Genomic DNA, 23809 nt, shown 5'->3' with positions numbered 1-23809 from the left:
AGAGTGGAATAATCTCTTCTCTCCACTTGCTGGCTGCATTCTTGCCAGTTGAGCCCAGTGCCGATCAGCTTTCGCTGCCAAGGGTACACCAGGACCCTGGAGCACAGCTGCTTTCCAGCCACTCAGTCCCCTACCTGTACTGGTGTATGGAGTTGTACTGCTACAGGAGCTGGACTTCACATTTGTCTTTGTTGAGCTGTTGCACTTCCAGCCCGTTCCTAGGATTTTTAGCTCCCTTTAAAAGGAAGCCTTAACCTCCAGCACATCAGCCACCACCCCAATGTGGTGTCACCTGCAGTCTTTTAAAATTGCCTTAACTGGTGAGGGTTAGGGTCAGCTCCCTTAACTTTGCCTACGTAAATTTTGGTTGCCATGTCTATCTGGGCGCTTCTGGAGGGTGTGAAGGACTCCAGTAAAATACCTGATGTGTATCACACTTTCCAATTAACCTGAACACTCTAGGAAAGATATAAAAGACACTTACAGAAAAGTGCAGAGCACTGCTTCCACAAAAGGGAAAACTGCGAAGATAAATAAATAGATACATACATATAAAAGAAAATATTTTAATCAGGGGATAGTCAGTTGTAAAATAAAAACCAGTAAAAACTATATTCCTGATTAGACATTGAACCACAATGGAAATCCAGAGAAAGAGCCTGAGGGAAGATGCACAGTTTAATGTTCCAGAAGTAGCTGTCCAAAACTAGATGGCAATATTTTTTTTTCCAAGGTGGAACAGTCTAAGGGGTTGTTTTATTATTTCCAGGATTGTGTGAACTGCAAAATCTAGTCTGTTTACCTGTCTCATTAGAAGAGGTTTTACTCTAAAATGCAAGAGCCTTGGTTAATAATATCGGTAGATAGATAAATATTTTCTCAAAATCACTCCAGGAAATTCAGAACAGTGATAACAAAAAATGCAGTAATAAAAAAAAAGGCTCTGCAGAAGGGATAAAGGTGAATTCGTATTGTCAGAGAGGAGGTAATACCGGTGTGAGGTGAGGATAGCTGCTGGTTTTGTTGCTGAATGGGGTTTTTTGTTTGTCCAAGGAGCCTCCATCTCATCTTCTGTATGGCGTCCAGTGGCCTTTGCTTTCCTCACTTTGTGCCTGGTGCTGCTGATGGGGCTGGTAGCCCTGCTGGCGCTGTGTAAGTACTGTGTTGTCCCAAGCTCCTGCTGTGGGAATGAATTCCACATGTATGGCTGCTTCCACTGCCCCTGCAGACTGCCCCTGCTGCCTCTCTTCCCCACGGGGAAATAATAAAGGAAGATGGGCAACAGTACAGCTTTCCCACAGAAGTACCTCCACAGCCAAGGGTCACCACAGGTCACTCACTGTTGCAGTCAGAGTCCAACTCAGGCAGCCTCACACAGGGCACCAGTTGCTGCAGCACAAACAAACCAGCCAGCTGCAACAAGGCTTTACCATTGGTCAGATTCTACTGTCCGTGCTGTTTCTCCTTCCCCCAGAGATCAAACCACACTGCTGCTCCTCTACCCAACACCATCTCCCACACTTTTCAAGGCTATTTAACCACTCAGCAGGAAGAGCTACAGCTGCACATCATCCATGTCAACCAACCCACTGCCGCTGAGGCAAGGCCACAGCTGCATGTTATCAGTGCTAATCAGCCCACTGCCTGCATTCCTCTACAACTCACGATCACTAATATCTGCACTTATAGCCACCTTAACCCTAAGGGTTAACTAATCTTACTGCGAGGTCTAAACCTAACTAATCCTAACCCTAACATTAATCTCCTAATGTTAATCCTAACCTTAATGACCCTAACACTAAAGCAAATGCCTAATGCTATCCCTAAGCATAAATCTAAACTAACCCTGACCCCAAGCCTAATCCTAAAATACAACCCTAAACATAACACCTAATGCTTAAATATAACGCTGACCATAATGACCCTAACCCTAAACCTAATCCTAGCCCTAACCCCAACCTTAACACTAACCCTAACCTATACCTCTATACCTCAGTCTAAGCCTAACCCTAAGCCAAGCCATAACCCCAACCCCTAACACTAACCCTAGCCCTAACCATCACGGCCCTAATCCTAACACCTAATCCCTAACCCTAAGCCTAAATACAATGACCCCAGCCCTAAGCCTACTCCTAACCATAACCCCAACCTTAAAACTAACCTTAACCCCAACCCTAAGCTATACCACTAACTCCTAACCCTAACCACTGATTAACCTTAACCCTAACTCTAACCCCTAACCCTTAACCCGTTTCCGAAACGTTTGGTTTTCACAGCTAGAAGCTCCCCTCGTCAGCCACACTGTCTGGATAATGGTGCCCTCCTGTGACTGTTACTGGGATATTTCACAGTTCCAGTTCCCTCTCCTGGATCGCAAGCTTTTTGCAGGGAGGGCAATTCTGGCATCAAAGCGTCGTGACTGGTGCCTTTGCCCAAAGGTTACAGCAGATTTTCCGCAGAAACAGGGGTTTTTTTCCATACAAGCATTTCAATTAACAAGTAAATATGATGCCACGTTACATTTGGAAGCAGAGGCAGAAAGTCCCCGGCTCCATTTTGGCAGGAGGGGAGCAGGTGCAAGTGTCCAGGATGAACACTCAGGGTGGTTCCATCACAGAAATGTTAGCTCAGAGGTTTCTAGTCTGATACTCACCCTTTCCTCTGCACCATTCAAAGCTGGACTACCACCAGCCCCAGATAAACTCATCTGTAGCTTCATCCAGATGACCTTTGAAAATCTTCGAGGGTGAAGATGCTCCCACCTTTCCCAGGTGACCTTTTCCAGTGCTGCACAACCCTCCTGGTGAAGAAAATGAGGATGATGTACACACAATGGTGGACATAAAAATGAAGTAGACAAAAAAACCCAGAAGCTCGTCAAAAGTTACAAATTAAAACTACAAATTTTTAAAACCAATCTGATAAGTGTTTTCATGCCCTTCAGTTTTTCAGGTTTCCAAGGATCCAGAGGAAGGAAAGAAACTGCAGGAAATGAGGGAAGCATTGTGTTTTGAAGGGAAGGAGAAAAATGGTAAATGTGGTTATCATGTAAATAAACACAAATGACCCATTTTTCAGAGCCCATTGACCAGGAGACCACAAAATCACAAGATCCAATGGGTTAGTGTCTGTTTTTAACTGTGATAGTATTTGACATGTGGATACATGTCCGCTAACATGCAAAACAACTACTCTTTCACTCCTCAAGAACTCAGCTGGTTCCTGCCTACCTTTAACCTTCTCTTGGTCAAGCTAGTAGCTAAAGTCCTTGTATTCCTCGCAGGTCTGCATAATACTCTCTCTGATTTCTAGAAACAAAATGTGCTCTCTGTCCAGCAAGCTGGCAAAACAGTGGAGCTGACAACTGCATCTACGTTTCGAAGCAGAAGAAAACATGGAAGCAAAGCCAGGAATTTTGTTCCTCAAGAAACTCCACTCTTCTTGTACTAAAAGACAAAGCAAAGATGGTACAGTCTTAATCTTATGCATTCCTTTATGTCATGTGTTTTAACTTCCATCAATCTTGCAGGAAGAAATTAGTTTGGTCATTTACAGTGCATGCATTTCATTCTCTCTGGGTTGAATAGTCTTCCTGCAAGTCACAATATTGTCACAACTTGCAACACTTTCTAAACGTGCTGTGAGAAATTATGTATCATTAGAAACGGAATAAGCCATCATATAAAATGCCTTAATTAGCTAATACTTCAGTTTTCACGCAGAAAATAAATTGCATATTATCAGCATTCAGGAGAGACCCAGAACACAGAATGCATGTTTTCATTATCTCTTTCCACAAGTTTTGTAACTGAGGAAAACCCACATCTATGTGAAATCTAGAGAGCCACTGACTCACCATGCTGCTGTCATTTGCACACTGCAGCACAAAGTGACTATAAAAGGTTGTTTTCTGACCATATATTATACCCTCACAAAGCAATGTTAATGATGGCACAAAGGCTAGACAGCAGAGGGTTAGGCTTGATGACTGAATAAGGCTTAGGGAATTAATAATTCTAAGTAGTCTTCCTAATTTGGGGAGGGGGGTGGGTTTGCTGACTAACGAAAATCTGGAATTTGCTGTCAAGACCATATTTTCCCTTTTTGTACACACATATCTCAGGAACATCTGTTTCAACAGTTATTAAGCTCACACAAAGCCCAAATATCTTTATTTTCTTTTTGCTACATAAAACATCAAAAAGGAAACAAGCTTCCCTGGAAATCTTTCTCCTTTGTCCAGATGGAGTTAGTTTCAGCTGGGAGTTCTCAACTCTTCTATTTTGAGTTATAAAGGCTGGCCTTTTGAATACCTTTTTTTAAAGTGAAAATCAAACGGGCAGAGACAAAACATAAAAGTGGGAAAAAAAGGGTTATTAGTGAGTTCAGTAGCATCCTGAGGTCAGAATCGTGGCTCACACGGTTCAGTTGGGAGACACCTGAACACCACGCCTTCAGTGCTGAATCCAAGAGATGATTTTGGTATGCTATATAAATTCCTGGACAGTTTGCTTCCAGATGTCTGGGTGCTTGCTTTTTTTCTATGTTTGGTATATGCAGCTGCAGCCAGACTGAGGCCAGACCAGTTTAAGCCAGCTGTGGGTTATATATTTTGGGTGAGTCCCTAAACGTGCTACTAAGCAACAGTAGAGTATCTGGCAGATCTGAACAGGCTAAGATGCAAAGGAACCTCTTAGGTAGCTCTTAGACACTGGGGGAATGATTCAGGTGCCTAAGCATAGGTCTCTAGGGCAATCTGAGATGCTTAGGGGTATTCTGTTTGACCTCCAAACAACGCCTCAGCAAGGCACAGTTCTCCTATAGGTTCTGGGTCTTGTCTGTTAGCCGTATGTGGAGACCTCAGAGAGGCTGGAGAATCTCAGAAGGTGCTAGAGGCCTCTATTTAGGCAACAGGTTCTGCTCTCTAGGCTGGGATTCATCTCATCTAACTTCAGGTATCTACAGTGTATAAGCACATCTGCAACTTCAGAACCACTGCCCCCGGCTCTGTTCCAGCCGGGGGGATGTGGCCAACACAGTCACTGCTTAGCAGCACTCACACCGGGTCGGGTGAAGCACCTCTCAGGCTACTGGATCCACTGGTCAGACCTCTGCTGACTCTAACTGGGGCTTAAATGGTGCTACCTTATCTATACCTAAACTGCCGATACCTAAAGGCAGTGTAGATACCTAAAGACAGACCAGATAAAGCAGCTTTGCTTCTTTCTTTTAAAAAAACAGTGTTTTTACAGATCCAGGGTACATTTTCCTGTGGCAATTCAACAACCAACAGTATTTGAATGATCCTATAATCAGAGCAGTCAGCATTGCCTCATGGAAAAACAGCATGGACAACAGGTTACTCTTCTATTGAGTAAGAGTTATCTCGTTTGGTTGCAGAAAATTCACAGCTGGAAGATACAGGAACTTAGGTCTTACTTTTGAAATATTGTTGTGATGATTTTCTTATGCCTACAGGTTTCTCTGCCACAGGACTCACAGTTTTACTGGGTTGGATTATCATACATATCTGAAAGTAACGGCTGGTACTGGGAGGATGGAACAGTTTTTTCAAAAGAAGTGACGAGTTGGTAAGCCTTCATAACAGGACCAGCACGGTTCTATCCGATGGGCCCCAGTAAATTGTATGAGACTTGTGTTTCTTCTTCCTTTCCCATGTTTGTCACATGTGCAATGACGAAGGAACATGGAGACTGTAGTATCTGCTATGGAGCTCCAAATTCATGTCCTGTATAAGGAACGATGGGTGGCAAAGTACAGCTTGATCACATGCACCAGACCCAAAAGCACCATCTTGCACAAATAAAATAGCTCCGACGGGGAAATAGCTCTACATCCCAGTGGCAAATCACTATGATTACACTACGATTATATCATCCAAATATAGATCACAGGATGTCACCAGGTCATCATTAAGTCATATCTTTTAATTTCCTAGGGTTGTGATCTATGACAACAGCTTCTGCGCCTCCTTATATGGACGGATTATTTACGCCAGCCACTCCTGCCTAACAAAGCAATTCTGGATCTGTGAGAGAGTGGCTGTCCCTATCAACTGAAGAAACATTGCACAAAGGGATGTGGGATCTGCCATTGTGAGACAACAACTTTAGGAACTGCAAGTTCTAAGTATTTTTGTTTCTTTGTTTGTTTATCATGCAGGTTTCTCAGAATAAGTGATTCAAATGGACAGGTCATTGTCTGCATTTTCCCGCCCAGGCTCACAAATGACAGAAATTAAAAAAAAAAAACAAAAACCTACAAAGCTAAAAACTAGCAGCCTAGGAAGCAACTTGAAAGAATTAGCTACTGCCAAGAAATGATCCTTGTGTGACTTTCTAGGCTGACAACCACACATTCTCACAAATCTCTATATTTCTTAAGCTTCAGTCAGCATGTTACACTAACACCTGCCAGTTATAAACCAGCCTAACTACATCCTTGATGATTTTACTCACTGGATTACTTACTGTACACAGTAACTATCATCCACCCATAATCCTTTTCTAGAGCAGTTTGCCTAGGTTTGCCTTCTTCCCTAAAACTGTTCTTCCAACTGTTCCTCTGTTTGAGGTCCAGGGGTACAGAAAGAAAACAAGGCTGTATTTATCCATAAAATTATTTTCATATATGCATTAATATTTATAGAAACCAAGGGCCATTTGTGAGAAGACTACAGGGAATCCCTGGAAGCAATCTCTGTGAAAAGTAGAGTTAAATGTCATGACTGGATTATAACATTACCTGAATAACTTCAGTGCTATCATAACAATAATTGCTGTGCAAATAGCAGTGAGGATAATAATTATGTGCTCCATTCAGAGCTACATACAATCACTTCTCAAGCTGATGCAGAATCCATTGCCATAGATCTTACGTGAGCTCTTGTATTATATCCATACTGTTTGGGATCCCTGGAACCCAACGTACACACTATGCATCGCCCGTTATTAAAGAACTTGTCATATTTCTTGAAAGAAAAGGATACTTCCACTTTTCTGGGTGCAGTTTCATTGTGTGAGTTCTTTAAAGTTTTGTACGTCAGCATCTGTTTTGTATTACATATGCTTGTATTCCTTGTGTGTGTGTGTGTATATATATATATATATATACACTTGCATCTATGTGTACATGCCTTATTATTTGGAGACTTCCCTTAAATAAATTAAAAAATAATAATATGTCTTTAATATTCAATATTTCCTTGGAAAATATTCTCAAAGACTGAAGCAGTTCCTTGGCAAAAAAATGAGCCCATCTTCCTAATGTGCCAAAATATGTTTGTGAACTGAATACATTTACTATACTCAGTAGAGCCAAGTCATAATTCATGGGCACAATTACCAGCTGAACTATCCAGAATTCCCTACTATTGCAGTAGGAAGTACAAAGTAGAATGCAAGTAAGGTACAACGTTTCATGTCTTTCATGAAACTTGAAAAAAATAATTCACAGCAGGTATCTAAGCTGTCATGTTTTTCCTTTTTTCTTCCCATAAACTAAAACTTGATTTTTTTCTAGCAATCTGCTATATGCCTTTGCTGGCTGTATTATGAAAATAAATGCTAGCCTCTTGGTTTCCTGCTGACTGCTTGGTGTGACTTTTTGGGGAGCATTCACTATTAGTGCAGAAAGGTCAGGTCAATGGTGATAACTTGCAGGGTACATTTCTTTCATTACTATGGCTGGATGATCTTTATAAACTATTTCTGTGTCTTCATATAGTAAACTCCATTTGGTCTCAGCCCAAATCTTGGGTCCAGCATGCTGGAAAGGGCTTTTCTCCTGTTACCAGTGGCATATTTCAGAGGGAAGAATTTATAGCATTTAGTATTTTAAATTCAAGCAAATCCATTATTTCATCCAGTCTGCTTTCTGTCTCAGAGGCTGTCAAAGTTCTCACTATGCATGTATGGAGCCCAAAACATAAGCTACTCAGAGAGGCTGACTACCTGTCAGGATAGGGGAGGTCCACAATCCTTCCGCGGCACTGGGAATTCAGAGAAGCAGTTCATTTGAAGCACATTTTGTATGGAAAACAAAACCCAGTATGGTATGCTAAGTGTGAGAGCAAAGCCCTTGGTAGATCCTGAGACATCATAAATCTGAAAGGTTTGGGAACTAAAGGGAAGTTGTTGGCTTTGACATCCTTTCAAACAGGACATGGACAGTGGAGAAGATAGGGACGAAGTGAATAAAGGGATGCACTGGGGGAATGAGCCCTGCAGTGCCGTTCTGAAGTGCAAGGAGCACAACAGCTTCACATTTGCCCATCTACAACGAGATAACCAAGGCAGTGAAAGGGGAGGACCCTAAACGTCAGCTGCTGGATAGGAAAAAGCAGAATTCATGGATGTCCGGAAGGCAGGTTCAGAAATAAAAGAGTTGAACCAAACACCCTGGCTTACACAGTGCCTCTTCACGTCCCCCACTACACTCTCTGTTCCAGGCCTTGCACCAAGGGCATCCTTTCTCATTCCGAATGGCCTCCATCTCCTTGTTATGAGCACACTGCTGCCCTGGAAGGGGTGCAGACTTGCCACTAGATGCCAGTGCTCGCAGGCTGAAACACACTGTCAGCAAGATGCTAAATAATATGGTGACAATCTGTGTTCACAGGCACTGTCTGTAGAAAGCAACAAAGAAAAATACCCCTTCTCTGTGAAGGTCAGCCAATTCGCTAAAGAATTTGATGCTTATATGTACCTGGATCTTCCTTCTCTGATCCATCTATTTCAAATCAGAATCTTAAAACATTTAACCATTATAACATCTTTCACTGATAAGCTTTTAAATCAGTAAAAGGTGACTAAAAGATGACAAGAAGGTGCCCAGGACAACAGCTACAATGGTAGACATGGGACTATCAGCAGGTGCTCCTTTGGAGCCCTCTATCTTGTCACCATACTCATACTTGTGCTCTGCCAGGGCTGATTAGAGCCCTACTAGAGGCAACTAACAGAAACTGTAGTAAGGGGAATCCTGGTTAGACACAAGGAGAACATTATTCACAGTGGGAGTGGCCAAAAACAGGAACAGATATCCAGAGAGTCTGGGAGATCTCTGCCCTTGGAGACTGTGCGAACTTGACTGCACAAGTCCTTGAGCAACTTTATCAGAGTTCAAAGCTGCCTCAGCTTTGAACAGGAGGTTGAACCACACAACTTCCAGAGGTTCCTTTCAAACAAAAGCACTTAAGACATAAGTCTTAAGACTTAAGGTACCATGGTTCTGCCATGCATCTTTTCTTGGAGATGCCTGGACTCCTTGACACAGGTCTCAGCTCTGGCTCATGCATCTCCAATTACAGGTTTCCATTTACACATCACCCTACAGATTCACGTTGCTCTAAGCCTGCCTGGTCTTTTCCACAGTATCTTCTATGTTTAACAGGATTTTTCAAGTGGTATAACTTTGTCCCTGGAGCACAGTCCTTCACTCTGTCACTGCCTTCACTTGGTCAGGTTTTTTATTTGTTTTACGTTAAATATACCTCTACTCAATTGAAACATCAGAGGCATCAAGGGAGGTGCAAATCTTTCAGAAACTTCTCTCTTGACGTCATTCTTTTAATATATCTAATGTTCTCCTGGTAGGGGAACTTCCAGAGGAAAAAGGGAAGAGCACACAGCACTGTGCAGAAGGGTCAGCAAGCTGTGAGTCAAGCTTTGCAAAAAGAAAAATGGGGTCCTACTGTAGCTGGGTGGTGCAGAGAATTTGAGTTACTAAAGAAAGTAGCATCCAGTCTGTTTCTCACTTTCTAAATTTTTCTCTCCAAGTTACAAGAAAGGGGAACAGATGATGCTGTTTCTGTCAGCCTACTATCCTTCCCTTGGGCATTCTCCCCTAAAAAATCTGATGAGTCTTCCCTTCATACTCATAGATCATGGAGCCACGGAAAGATTTAATTTGGAAGGGATCTCTGAAGTCCATCTGGTCCAAATACCTGCTCAGCAGGTCTGATTTCAAAGCTAGATCAGATAAGCCCAGTCCCTGTCCAGTCAAGTTCAGAAAATCTCCAAGGATGGAGATGACACACCATCTCTGGGCACCTCTTCAAATATTTGACCACCCTACCTGCAACTTGTGAGCATTACTTCTTGTCCTTTCACTGTATACCTCTAAACATCTGGGTCCATCTCTCCATAGGCTCTTTATGCAGTAAGAGACTGCAACTGGACTCTCCTTAACTTTCTCTTCTCCAGGCAGAACAAATCTAGTTGTCAGTCTGTCCCTGTGAATAAAGTGCTCCAGCTCCTAAGTATCTTGGTGGCTCTCCCCTTGACCAGTTTTAGTATTGACATGTTTTACAAGGGATTTTTTTGTTTTTCTTTTTACCGGGGATCCCAAAGCTGGACATAGTAGTCCAGGTGCACACTCACAAGTGATGGAAAGAAGAGAATCATCGCCTCCTTCTCCCTGCTTGCTACACTCTTGCTAGGTCAGTCCAGTATGTGGTTAGCCTTTGCCACAAGGGCTCACTTCTTTTATTTGTTAAATCCTGTCTGTGTCTTTTTCCTCACACTGATTTCCCAATTCTGCCTCTGAGAAGATGACATCAGATTGTGGGTAGTACTTACTACCTCCTCTGTGTGACTAAATAGCTTCAGCAGCAAACTTTGCTCTCAACTGAATACAGACATCTAGATTTTTAGCTCTTAGCACTGAATAATGAAAAAGGCACAGAGCTGAGGTTATTCTGCCTCTGAGATGAACCAAAAGTGTTTGTCCTGTTTTAAAATGTGGAAAGTTCAAAGGAGATGACAGACATGGGAACACTAAATGGAAAAGAGGGGAACTACCAGGCCACAGATTTACTGGGACTCACATCACCCCTACATGTCTCTAGACCTGGGGATGCAGACCCAGGCTGAGATGTGATGGGTGGGAAGGGAGGAGTTCTTCCCCTGAGAGAGGAAAAGGAGGAGTCACACATAACACTTGAATAGGAATATCTTGCCTTATGGCTTTAAAGTGTGATTCATTCTCCTATCCCCTCCCTTTTTCTGCCCTTTCTTGTTTTGTTTTGCTCCTCCTTCATAAATCGTTTAGTCTGTCTTTTAAGAGGACTGTTACTGAACCACGAATGAGTTCTCAGATAATGCTTACAAATACAGATGAAGAGGATGGATACTCTAAATTAAATCACCTGACACAGCATCCAGCCAGACACTACACATCCCTGAACATCAACCAAGGTATGACTGACACTTGTTCTTTGAACTTTCTGTACTATGGTAGACAATGACAATAGGAACAGTCTCTCTTGTCCAGCTCAGTAAATAAGAAAAATATGTACTTATAGGTTTAATGTTACATGTTTAATGCACTGTTTGTATCATTTTGTTTGACAAAAAACAGTATGCATGAATGTGAAAATGCATAGAGTGGAACTACTGCCATTACTTGCCCTAAATTTCTGTATGAAAAGACAGATGGCTTCAGGATCAAACTCTGGAATGCAGGAATCAGCTTTGATGTAGTTAGTTTTATTTATTGCTTATATATTATTATAGGGAAAGGCTATAGAGACAGGACAATCAGATTCTAATAGGAAAAAACCACATTTTGCCTTCTGGACCTCAGTTTTTCAGGAAATGCTTAAGATTCATAGCCTTTAAGGCCAGAAGGGATGAGGCAGCACCAATCCTGAATGCACAGGTCATGTCATTTCCCTTCTTCAGGTCCCATAGCTCCAGTTAGGCTAAACCATGTACTTAAGAGGGCATCCAGTCTTGAGATAAGTATTCCTTCATCTGAAAGGTCCATCGTAACTGCATTGCCATGACTGTTCGGTGGTGGTAACTCTCAGGAACTTTTGAATCCAGGGAAACCTCACTGGATATTTTGGACTCGTAATTTTCCTGAGCTGGGTTTCAGCCTACAGTTGGCACACAGCCTGAACACTGTGTACCCTGAGAGTGGGAAGGGTTTGTGCAAAGTGTAAGATAGTGTGCAAACAGTTCCTTAGTCTGTTCTGACAAAGCAGAGTAATACAGTACTGCCAAAAGAGAACAGGAGCATCACCTACTTCTAAGTCAAAGGATCACTACAATGTTTCATAGTTTCATCATCTGTCAAAGGCAAGGAATACCCCATCTGTTCTGTTTAAACCATGTCCAGTATCTCCTTTCAAACAGACCTCTTTAACCGAGGCACCACATCTTCTTCTCAACTGGCCTTTGGGTTGCTCCTTAAAATATAATACAGCCTGGAAGAGAAACTCTTTCAAGAGTCACCAGATGGTTCTTTATGGAGGGATGGAGGGTTGGGAGTGCTGCTGAACAGGGTCCCTGCCCTCTGATAAATTGTTGTTTTCTCCCAGGGCACTCTCCTCCCTTTGCTGTAAGGTGGCCAGCTATCATCATTTTGTTCACACTGTGCCTGGCCCTCACCGTAGGAATAATAGTCCTAGGTAAGTGCTGAACTACAGTGTTCCTTTATTCATATTAACACCTTGGGAATAACTGCAATGAAGAAAAGTGGCAGACTGACTGCTACAAGGACAGTCATAGCTCATCCTCCCCACATATACTGTCCTTTCTTCTCCTAATCACCTGCAATGAATCAACCTGCAGCTTGATGAACGTAAGGCTTTGAGGGACACAGGTTTTTTTTCTGGACCTGTGCCCAGAGCAAGGGTATAGAAGTGAAGATGATATATTTTGGAAAGAGTGGAAGGAATGGATCCTTATCCATCTAATACTTGCTTATTTTCTAATTCAAATTCAATGCTAAAAGTTTAATGTTGACTTTCATAAATCAGTTTGTTGTTTCCCTTCTCCTCTTCTGTTGTTCAAGTCTCTACTGGCATAACAGTTCTTGTCTCATTCCTTTGATAAACTTTTCATGTTTTTATATGACTGTCTTATATTAGTTCATACTAGTATGTTACAAATGGACACACTTCTAGTACTCAGATTCACAGGGAAATCCCATTTTTTCTGTCTCTTTCACTCACTCATCCCAGTTTACCTGGGATGTGCAAGAGAACTGAAAACTCTCATCTTTATATTAGCTTTTATCATGTGTGACATGACTGTACCTACCTTTTCTATCACAGAGCCTAGACATAGTCATTCGGAGCCATTGCTACCAAAAGCTGGTATCTAAATACCGTTGAGGAGGAGACATAAAAAAATCCTCCCCTCTTTCTTCAGAGAAGTTTTACCAGCCTTTAAGAATAAAAGTTTTTTTCAATCTGAAGTATGTTTAGAATTCTAGTTTTTTTCAAAGGTTTATAAAACTGCCTTTAAGATCAACATGATTACTTCCTAAGCATATTTTTTTGCATTATTTTAGTCTTTATTAGGTTACCAAGTGGCCTGCAATGGCACTGTAATTAAACTGCATTTAAAATTTGGAAATCTCTTTATGCATCATTTTCTCATCTGCTAATCTCCTCCCAATATGTGACACTAGCATCAGAGTTGCATGTGAGCACACTACTGCAAAAATTTAATTGCAATATATGATGAAGCATGTATCATGCAGTAGCATCATCACAGCTTTTTTGTCTCATATCTCTATATCTCCATAAATTCCAGGTCTCAGAGGTTCTAAGGCACCTGCAGGATGTAATGAAAACTCACAAGGACTAAAGGAGAGATTGTGTTTAATGGGTGATGCAAACAGTAACAGCAATAGTAAGTAGAACTACTGCTCACACAGCCTGAAATCTATGTGTTAGGCCTTATACCAGATTAAGCAAGGCTTCTATATGCTATATCAGATTAAATAATTAGTGTTTTTTTAAAAGAATGAGTGTAGATATGACCTATAAAGGACCATATACATTTCAGCTGGAAACTTTGACTTTCTAGGCCTATGGGTGTTGACTTCACTCTCCCTTCGGCTGTTTATCAGGGACTGATGGTTTCTTTTTGTTCTAGGACCCACATGTTCACTCTGCCCTGTAAACTGGAAGTGGGTTGGAGGCGACACCTGTTTCTACTTTTCAGAAAAAAAGGCCACGTGGCCGGAAAGTGAAGAATTTTGCTTCTCCCAGAATGCCACCCTTCTTACACTGAAAAGCAAAAGCAAGTTGGTATGGTTCCAATCATACTGGTATTTCTTTGCATTGGTATCGACTATTTCAAATTCCCCACCAGTCAGCAAGTACGTCTTGATGTTACATACAGACCTTGGGGTCCTGTCTCCAAGGTCTGAGGCAATGCAGACTGCGGAACATCTAGCCACAAGTGTGTGATGATGAAGTAGCTAGCAACACAGGATATTATTCAGCCAAGGAGTGAACATGAGTGTCATGAATCCTGTGAAAGTTGTTAACAGTGAGTCTTTCATTCAGGAACTGTCTTTGAATACTCTGAGAGAGAGGGCTCTAAGAATTGTTCCCCTGGTCTTAAATTTAGTAGAGATGCCAGACACAAAATATTTCTGACTGCATGCCGAACAGAGATGTTGTCTCTTGGAAACTGTTATGAGGGCCTGATGAGGAGTTTAGAGAATCATTGTGAAATTACATTCTTTGGTTCTTTCTTGATCACCCCCTCTCTCTACTGTAGTTGTTCAGGTACTGCAAAAAGAAAAATACCCACAAGCTCCTTGGTGATAAAGGTTTTGCATTTTTTTATAGATCAGCATATCTCAAATATCACAAAAACAATCTTACTGGATTGGATTATCATACGGAGTTGATGGCTGGTCTTGGGTAGATGATACAAAACTTTTTACAAAGAGAAATGACTGGTAAGTTTTCTGAACTTAAATAGTTGGTGGGTTTTAATCTCTTGTACAATGTCCTCCCTGTGCACTGAAGTCTTTATCTCAACCCATGAGTTTTCTCACCTTTACCCTTCTGATTGTCTCCCCCCATCCCACTGGAGGGTGGAGTGAGTGAGTGGCTGTGTGGTGCTTAGTTGCTGGCTGGGGTTAAACCATGACAGTCCCTGAAACAGAGAAAGAGTCTCAGAAAACTGGAAGTGTGAGCAGGAGAAGGAGTCCACAAATCAGTGCAACCGGTGACTGCTTTTATTATTTAAACCTACTCATTTTATGAAACATGCCACTACTCTATAAGAAGCAACCCACACTTCCTTCAAGACATCCTACCTCCTGCAAAGTCTGCCTGTGCCTTCCTCCCTACTCAGCCACAATTATCCAAATTCACTTCCCTTTTCCAGCAACATCTTGAAACCTTTATTACACAAAAGTAGTCAACATTAGCTGAAGAGAACTTGTTTATTTTTTCTGTAAAATCTCATCAGCTTACTTGGTGTATTTCACCTTTAGTAACCGTGGGGGGGGAAACTCAGATTCCCATACTGTTCTCTGTGAAGTGAAAGTTCTCCAAAGCCTCCTTGGAAACAGGTGCAAATTCTTACACTTCCCACAGCTACTAGACATCGAGCAGAATGATTTGGTTTCTGTGCAGGCAGACCACTGCCTTTCAGTTTCCAGACCCAAATTACCACTACACAAAGCAATGGTTGGAGTGACATAACCACAGTTGAGGAACTAGTGCTATTTTCTGCTTTCATGATGCTCCATACGTAGGCTTTCTTTTTTACATCTTTGAGCCGAAGGCAGGTGGAGAACGATCCTTCAGTCTTGAATTGAATGAGCTGTTATGTTCTTCAATATTTTGTATAAACCTTTATGAACCTTAAAATGATTAAGCAACATCTGCAATAATGTGTGATTGTCCAAATCATACATTATGCTTTATGCCTTTCTTTAAAATTGGTACATGAGAGCTTTTAACAAGATGATGTGGGTTTTTTTCTAGGATTCATTTGTCCACCAAGCAAAACTGTGCATATGTGCTTTATCGTAAGTCAAGAGTTTACAGCGAAAATTGTTATGAGAAAAATCCCTGGATCTGTGAGAAGGCAGCAGTTCAGCTGATCTGAAAAGATTCTCAACAGAAAAAGAACTGGAAGAGTACGAAGATTTTGATGTTTAGATTTTTCAGAGAAGGGGTGTAATATAATGTTTAATACAAATACATTGGAAACCACACATTTATGGTATTATTTATTATTTTTCATTTGGAATTAATTATTTTCTAAATCTAAATAACTGTAACTGGTGTATCTTGTTCAGGATCCCGAGGGAAGGGAGGCAAGCAAAAAGCAAGATCACAACTCTTCTTCATGAGAGCAGACTTTGGCCTCTTCAAAGAAAGGCTCAGAAAAGTCCCGTAAGATAAGGCCCTGGAGGGAAAAGGGGCCCAAAAAAGTTGGTTAATATTGAAGGATTGCCTCCTTCAAGCTCAAGAGCGGTCTGTCTCAATGAGCAGGGAGTCAGGCAGGAATGTCAGGAAGCATACATGGACGAACAAGCTGATGTTGGCAAAACTCAGGCATAAATAGGATGCATTCAGAGGGTAGAAGCAGGGCCAGGTAACTGGAAGGAACACAGAGACACCGAGCATGCAGCGATGAAGTTAGGAAAGTCAAAGACCAAAGAAATTTGAAAAAGAAATTCTTTGACAAAGAAAGTCAAAGACCTAAAGGAATTTAACCTGGTGATGGGGTGACAAAGGCAAAAAGGAGAGCTTCTACAAGTACGTGGGTGACAAAAGGAAGACTAGGGAAAATGTGGACTCACTGCTGAATGAGGTCGGGGAGCTGGTGGCACAGGACCTGGAACAGGCTGAGGTACTGAATGCCTTCTTTGCCTCAGTCTTTGATGGGATTCCTGAAGGCTGCTTTTGCCAAGTCCCTGAGACCAGAGAAAAGTCTAGAGCAAGGAAAATGTACCCATGTGGAAGAGGATCAGGTCAGGGAATGTTTAAGCAAGCTGGACATGCATAAGTCCATGGGCCCTGACGGGATGCACCCACAAGTGCTGAGGGAGCTGGCAGATGTCATTGCACGACAACTGTCAATACTGCCTGATTGATCATGATCATGGCAACTGGGAGAAGTGCCTGAGGACCTGGAGGAAAGCAAGTGTCACTCTTATCTTCAGTAAGGGCAGGAAGGGGGACCCAGGGAACTATAGGCTGGTCAGCCTCACCTCAATCCCTAGGAAGCTGGTGGAGCAACTAATTCTGGAAACCATTTCAAGGCACATGACGGAAAAGAAGGTGACTGAGAGTAGCCAGCATGGATTCATGAAGGGGAAGTCGTACTTGACCAACCTGACAACCTTTTATGATGATATGATTGGCTTGGTAGATGGGGAAAGAACAGTGAATATTATCTGACTAGACACCAGTAAGGCTTTCAACACTTTCTCCCATAAGATCTTCATAGAGAAGCTGTTGATGTACAGGCTGGATGAGCAGACAGTAGGGTGGATTGAACACTGGCTAAGCAGATGAGCCCAGAGGGTGGTGATCAGTGGCATAAACTCTACAGCTGGAGGCCAGTCACTAGCAGTGAACCCCAGGGGTCAACACTGGATCTGATCTGGTTCAACATCTTCATTATTGATCTGGATAATCAGGGAGTTTTCTAATGACACAAAGCTGGGAGGAGTGGCTGATACACCAGAGGATTGTGCTGCCATCCAGAGGGACCTCAGCAGGCTGAAGAAATGGCTGACAGGAGCCTCATTAAGTTCAGTAAGCAGAAGTGCAGAGTCCTGCAACTGGAGAGGAACAACCCCATGCACTGGTACATGCTGAAGGCTGAGAAGCTGGAAAGCAGCTTTGCAGAGAAGGACCTGGGGTTCTGGTGGACTCCAAAGTAACCAAGAACCAACAGTATGCCCTTGTGGCAAAGAACACTTACGGTATCCTGGGCTGCATTAGGAGGAGTGTCGCCAGGAGGCCGAGGGAGGTGATCCTTCTCCTCTGCTCAGCACTGGTGAGGTCACACCTGGAGTGCTGGGTGCAGTGCTGGGCTCCTCAGTACAACAGAGACATGAGCATACTGGAGAGGGTCCAATGAAGGGTCACGAAAATGATGAAGGGACTGAAGCAGCTCTCCTATGAAGAAAGACTGAGAGAACTGGGATGGTTTAGCCTGGAGAAGAGAAGGTTTGGAAGGGAACTTCTTAATGTATATAAATACCTAAAGGGAGGGTACAAAAAGGATGGAACTAGGCTCCTTACACTGGTGCCTAGTGACAGGGCCAGAGGCAACGGGCACAAAATGAAACACAAGAGGTTCCCTCTGAATATCAGGAAAGACTTTCTTACTGTGAGGGTGACCAAACACTGGCATTGGTTGCCCAGAAAGGCTGTGGAGTCCCCCTCCACGGAGATATTCAAAAAGTGTTCTGGACATAGCCCCAGACAACTGATTCTAGGTGGCAGTGCTTGAGCAGGGGGGATGGAGCAGATGACCTCCAGAGGTCACAGATTCACAGAATGGTTAGGTAGGAAGGCATCTTTAAAGACCATCTAGCCTAACCCTCCTGTCCTGGGAAGGGACATATTTCATTCAACCAAGTTGCTCAAAGTCCCATCCAACCTGACCTCGAACAGTTCCAAGGAGGGGGCATCCACAGCTTCTCTGGGCAACCTGTGGCAGTGCCTCATCACCCCCTTCATACAAAAATTCTTTCTTTTGTCTGATATAAATCTACCCTTTTTTTAGTTTAAAACCTTCGCCTCTTGCCCTGTCACTACAGGCCTCAATAACAATCTCTCTGTGCCTTTCTCATAAGTTCCCTTCATATATGGAAAGGCTGCAATAAGGTCTCCCCAGAGTCTTCTCTTCTTCAGGCTGAACAACCACAACTCTCTCAGCTTTTCCTCATGGGAGAGCTGTTCTAGCTCTCTGATATGAGGTCCTTTCCAACCTCAACCATTCAGTGATTGTGTCTTTTCAAGAACTCAGATTTTAGACACTAGTGAATAAAATCTCTGTGGGATACCAGTGTGGCCATGCTCAATTTAACAGTGCTTGCCATTTTTTAATAGGAACGCTGATTACAAAAATCCCCTTGTTATTGTTCCAAGTTTGAAAGTAACTCTGAGATCTTTACTTCATGTTGGAAAATTGAATTTAGTGGAAAATTGGAAAAGGTTATCATGATGTATTTTATGTGACACTACATTGTGTCTACTAGAAATCTGATGCATATTTCTATATACATTTTGCACAGGGATTCAGCTGGCTCCATCACATTCAACAATGACACATCTTGGTCTATAAGTGAGTGATATTTGTGATAGTCTAACTTATACAGCAGAAGAAACTGCTCCCTTCCCTTGGGTTGTAGTATTATGCTTCTAAATGCAGATTTATTTAAGCACATAAGACTTTGGCCATAATAACATGGGCAAGTTAATGTTAATGATTTATTTCCCCCTGCCAAATACTCTTTCCAGCTACATAGTTCTTATTAAATATATGCATCACAACTTGTACTATGACAAGCCTTCAACTTAATTCGACATTACAAATAACAGCAAATATGACTTCACCATGCTCATTTGACTGTCCATATCCTGGAAATGTTTTACCTACAAAGGCCACCTGTGCATTAAGTGTGTTCCAACTGAGTGCTCCAATTCCATATGTCAGTTGAGTCTGTTTCAGGTACCTACTGTCAACAGCTATGTTCTTCTGAAAAAAAAAGTCCAATAAAACTAAAGAATGAGAGAGGAATAAAATGCAGGAAACACTGAATAGGGAGGAAATACTGGCTTTGCTGCTGATGGCTTAATCAGACTTATGAGGTCTTTCTCTGCCAAAGAATATTTCACAACTCTGAACAATTATTTTTCAAATCAGAACAAAAGGGCAACCTTTCTACAGGAAGAGTGAGTATTTCTTCCTGCTTAGTTTCCTGGGGGGCCTCCAGAATGGTAAGGAGCAGGGAAGGTAGTTAAGTTTTCAGGATAGCAGGCATATATATGTGATTGCAAACTACTGAATCTGAATTTCTGAAATAGAAATGGGCTTCTCTTGAAGCATTTAGACAAGCTCTGCATTTTAGTTTTCAAATGTAAAATCACAAGTTTCTTTTTGATAAATTTGCAGGATGGGAATCTTAATTTAGCAAAAGAAGAAATCCCCACATGACTCTAGCCAGAGAACTGGAGGGTGAGCAATGCTCCCTTTTTCTTTTACCCAAGAGGGTTAGGCATGAGATGGTGGTGGGAAAAGAATCAAAGATTGGAGAGAGGGCAAAAGATTAGACTAAACAAACTTGAATGTATAGGTTTAAATGTAAGTTCCCAAAATCCTGACTGTCTGCAGAATTCCAAGTGCACAGAAAAAAACTCTTGACCATCTCTCATGGCTTTGACTTTGATTTTAGGTCTAGGACATGAACACTCATTTTAAACAAAACTGAAAACCTCAGAAAACTTAAATATTTCACTCAAAGCATCCAATATGCAGCTGCATTTACAGTGACATTTCCAGTAAATCATTGTGCTTCTCTCCTTGCTTCCTTTTTCTCTCAGCAGTCCTTAGCAGAGGTGATTTAGCAACATTTTCCATATATCATGTGGCTGTGCAACTTGAAAAATGACAGTATATTTTGCAAGACCTGTGGTTTAAAGGCAGCAGCTTCTTTCTCCACATGAAATCAGACACGCATCTATTTTCTCTGCTAATTATGAGTATTGGGATCTTGCTGCAAGAACATTTTTCCCCACTTGGATTTGTTTAAGTTTTCATGGCACAGGTGGTTTACTGTCTGCAACCAAAGGTAAAGAGCACAACTATGCAGAGAAAAAAACTCACTAAGAAGCAAAGCTGTGACACTCCATTCAAGGTTGCATCTTTGAGCTTTGCTGACGAATTAGCTAATTGTGCAGCTATATGTCAATATGAAGCAACTGAAACCCACAAATCCCTGGGATGCACTCCCAAATGCTGTGGGAGCTGGCAGATGTTATTATCAGGCCACTCTCCAACATCTTTGAAAGGTCATGGAGGACAGGAGAGGTGCCTGAAAACTGGAGGAAAGCTGGTATTACTCCAGTCTTCAAAAAGGGCGAGAGGAGGATCCAGGAAACTATGACCAGTCAGCCTCACCTCCATCCCTGGAAAGGTGATGGAACAGCTCATCCTGGAGGTCATCTCAAAGCATGTGGAGAAGGTTATCAGAAGGGAGGACAATGGGATCCTGGGGGGTGTTAGGAGAAACGTGGCCAGCAGGTCAGGGCAGGTGATCCTGCCCCCGTGAGGCTGCATCTGGAGTGCTGTATCCAGCACTGGGCTCCCCAGTTAGAGAGAGACAGGGAACTACTGGACAGGGTCCAGCGGAGGGCTACAAAGCTGACTTAGGGGACTGGAACATCTCCCTTGGGAGGAAAGGCTGAGAGAGCTGGGCCTGTTCAGCCTGGAGAAGATGAAGAGGGGATCTTATCAATGTCTACAAACATCTTAAGAGTGTCAAGAGGATGGGCCCAGGCTCTTTTCAGTAGTGCCCAGTGACAGGATAACAGTCACAAATGACATCATGAGCAGTTCCATCTGAATATGAGGAAAAACTTCTTTACTTTTGAGGGTAGCAGAGCACTGTAACAGGCTTCTGTTACAGCACTATCAAACCTACCCAGCTACAACAGAGGTTTTACCATCCCATACCAGGTTAACTTCAATAAGTAGTTCCCGCACCTTGCCCCAGCACAGCCACCAATCCCCCACAAGGTTTCAAAAGTTCATCTACTGCCCGTGCTGTTTCTTCATCCTCTTCAGGCCAGTCCACCCTGCTTCTCGCCTCTACTGCATCCAGATTCTCTCTTCATCCAGTGCTTCTCTTCCAGCCAGCCTCTCCTCATCCAGGCCCCCTTCTTCTCCTAGGGCCTCTCCTGCATTCAGAGTGTGTGCACACTCTCTCTTCCTGCTGCTTCTTCCAGGTTTCTCTTCACCCAGTGCTCCTCTTCCTCACCTCTCAGAGCCATTTAACTACTTAGCAGGAACCAGCCACAGCTGCACATTATCCACACCAGCCAACCCACCGCCCCTGAAGCCAGCCCACAGCTGTATATTATCAATGTTAATTAACTGCCTTCATTCCTCTATAATTCCTCTACAGCTGCCCAGAGACACTGTGGAGTCTCCTTCTCTGGAGATGTTCAAACCCCACCTAGGTGTGACCCTGTACAACCTGCTCTAGGTGAACCTGCTTTAGCAGGGGGTTAGACTAGATGATCTCCAGAGGTCCCTTCCAACCCCAACCATTCTGTGATTCTGTGACTCCATGAAAGCAATATAAGAAAACTGAGCAGAACAGTTTGTCTTTAGAAACACACAGGCACTACGAAGAAAAACATTCATGAGTTTGGTAGATCTATTGAGCCCAATATGCATGTTGGGAGCAGTAGGGAAGTTGTTTGCCAAGAAGCACTGAGAGCGGTCTGTGAGCTGAAGGTTTGTTGTGTAACAATGTGGCATGGGTACAACGCTGATTATACTCTGATTTTAATGGATGTTGTATTGAACTGAAAAGGCTAATTATAAACTCGAGATTTTTTTATTACTGTGAACAACCTAACACCAGGAACAGAGAAATTTTGGGCTACGAAAACCTTATGGCAAGAACAGACAGCAACTAATTACTAATCTAGTGGTGGCTATAAAACAAAAAAATTCACTCTGCCTTTTTCAGTGTGCAGGGAATTCTAAAGATTTGCCTATGAGCATTGTATGACTTGAAATGACTCAGTTCATTCAATTAGAGAATATGATTGCATGCTGCCTTTTGAATATTCTCAGTTTTAAATGCCTTTTGCAGCCAAATGATAGCAGAGATGACATCACCCTTAAGACAAATTAACATTGAAGTTGCACTAATTTCAAAGGTCCAAACTTTCCAGGTAGCTGTGCAAAATGCAATGGTTAGCATGACTTGTGAAGCTCAGTGGAAAGCCTGTTTCTCGAACTCTTTGCTTACTTTACTCAGCAGCACAGCACAGCCTCCTGCGAGCCAACTCGTTTAATGGACCCTGGGAAATCTGAGAAAGATTTCTGAACAGGCTATTTCAAAGGGAGTTAAGAAGAATTGCATGAAGAATGCACAGAGCGATTAACCAATGTGCGTAGGTGGCTAAGGGAAAGTGTAATGTGCAGAAGATACGTGCATGAAATTGCTTAGTTCTGAATTGTTCTAAGTTTCTGAACATTTGAACCTCATATAACAAAAGATATCTGTTAAAATAATTATTGTCTTGCAATTTTACATATAACTAAATTTTTCTCTCCTGGTTTAAGCCAAAATACAAGAAACAATTTATGCTGCATATTAAGCAAATTCAGGGTTCGGTATTACCCAAACACACACAGTAATAGGTTGTACACTGCACATCTCAGGGCAATTACTGGATGCCATGTGCTCTTCTATTCTGTGCAACTTGGCTCATCATGTAGTGATTATAATTACAAGTCACTGAGGCATGAAGATGTGGTATAAAATGAAAAAATCCAGACAGGAATGAGGACAAGGAACTTACCACTTGTTTTATAAGTTCCTAAGCTTGTGAATATTCAGCAGCCAGGCACAGGGACCTTCATGTCCCAGACAGGTGGACAAGACAGGCTAAAGAATTCTCCTCTCAAACCCAGTACAGAACAGCAGACTTTCACTCAACGTTTCCTTTCTTCATTTTCTGCAGCATTTCACTCCCAGCAATAGTCCATAATAACAGTGCTTTTCTCATGAAATACTTTCTTTCAGCCAGCCCCCCTCAGTCAACCATCCCCTCACTGGTCCACTGTTCCCACGCCCATCACACCAGTTCCCTCACATCAGTCTCACTCACTTCTTAAGCTCTTCACCGACGACTCCTCATACCAGCCCCCTCAGGCAGAACTTTCCTGCTTCCTTGTGGTGTGATCTTTAAGATCCTCTTGAATTATCTAGGGTTATGAGATGGGGTGTCCCAACATGCCCTGCACGTTAGAACAACAGC

The 23809-nt window shown here is 42.5% G+C and overlaps 1 protein-coding gene across 2 annotated transcripts in view; it reads left to right on the top strand.

Moving 5' to 3' along the window:
* The window catches only part of LOC101923287 (natural killer cells antigen CD94), a 30380-nt gene extending 14387 nt beyond the window's left edge, over nucleotides 1–15993 (top strand). The window contains exons 8-18 of one of the 2 annotated variants that reach the window (XR_008747785.1): nucleotides 1054–1152; nucleotides 2945–3031; nucleotides 3313–3467; nucleotides 5479–5591; nucleotides 5960–6150; nucleotides 11074–11219; nucleotides 12347–12436; nucleotides 13569–13667; nucleotides 13914–14068; nucleotides 14618–14730; nucleotides 15770–15993. Coding sequence is in view for 1 of the 2 variants with exons in the window: in XM_027782877.2 (XP_027638678.1) it covers nucleotides 1054–1152; nucleotides 2945–3031; nucleotides 3313–3467; nucleotides 5479–5591; nucleotides 5960–6080 (575 nt within the window). In the remaining variant the exon portion in view is untranslated. Of the gene's footprint in view, nucleotides 1–1053; nucleotides 1153–2944; nucleotides 3032–3312; nucleotides 3468–5478; nucleotides 5592–5959; nucleotides 7607–11073; nucleotides 11220–12346; nucleotides 12437–13568; nucleotides 13668–13913; nucleotides 14069–14617; nucleotides 14731–15769 lie in introns of those variants that run through there. The other variant, XM_027782877.2, reaches the window with a different exon arrangement.
* The last annotated feature ends 7816 nt before the right edge of the window (nucleotides 15994–23809 follow it).

This window comes from Falco peregrinus, chromosome 6 (genome assembly GCF_023634155.1).
Source record: "Falco peregrinus isolate bFalPer1 chromosome 6, bFalPer1.pri, whole genome shotgun sequence".
Taxonomy (NCBI): domain Eukaryota; kingdom Metazoa; phylum Chordata; class Aves; order Falconiformes; family Falconidae; genus Falco; species Falco peregrinus.
The sequence above is the reverse complement of the archived record's forward strand: the minus strand, read 5'-3'. Positions and strand labels throughout refer to the sequence as shown.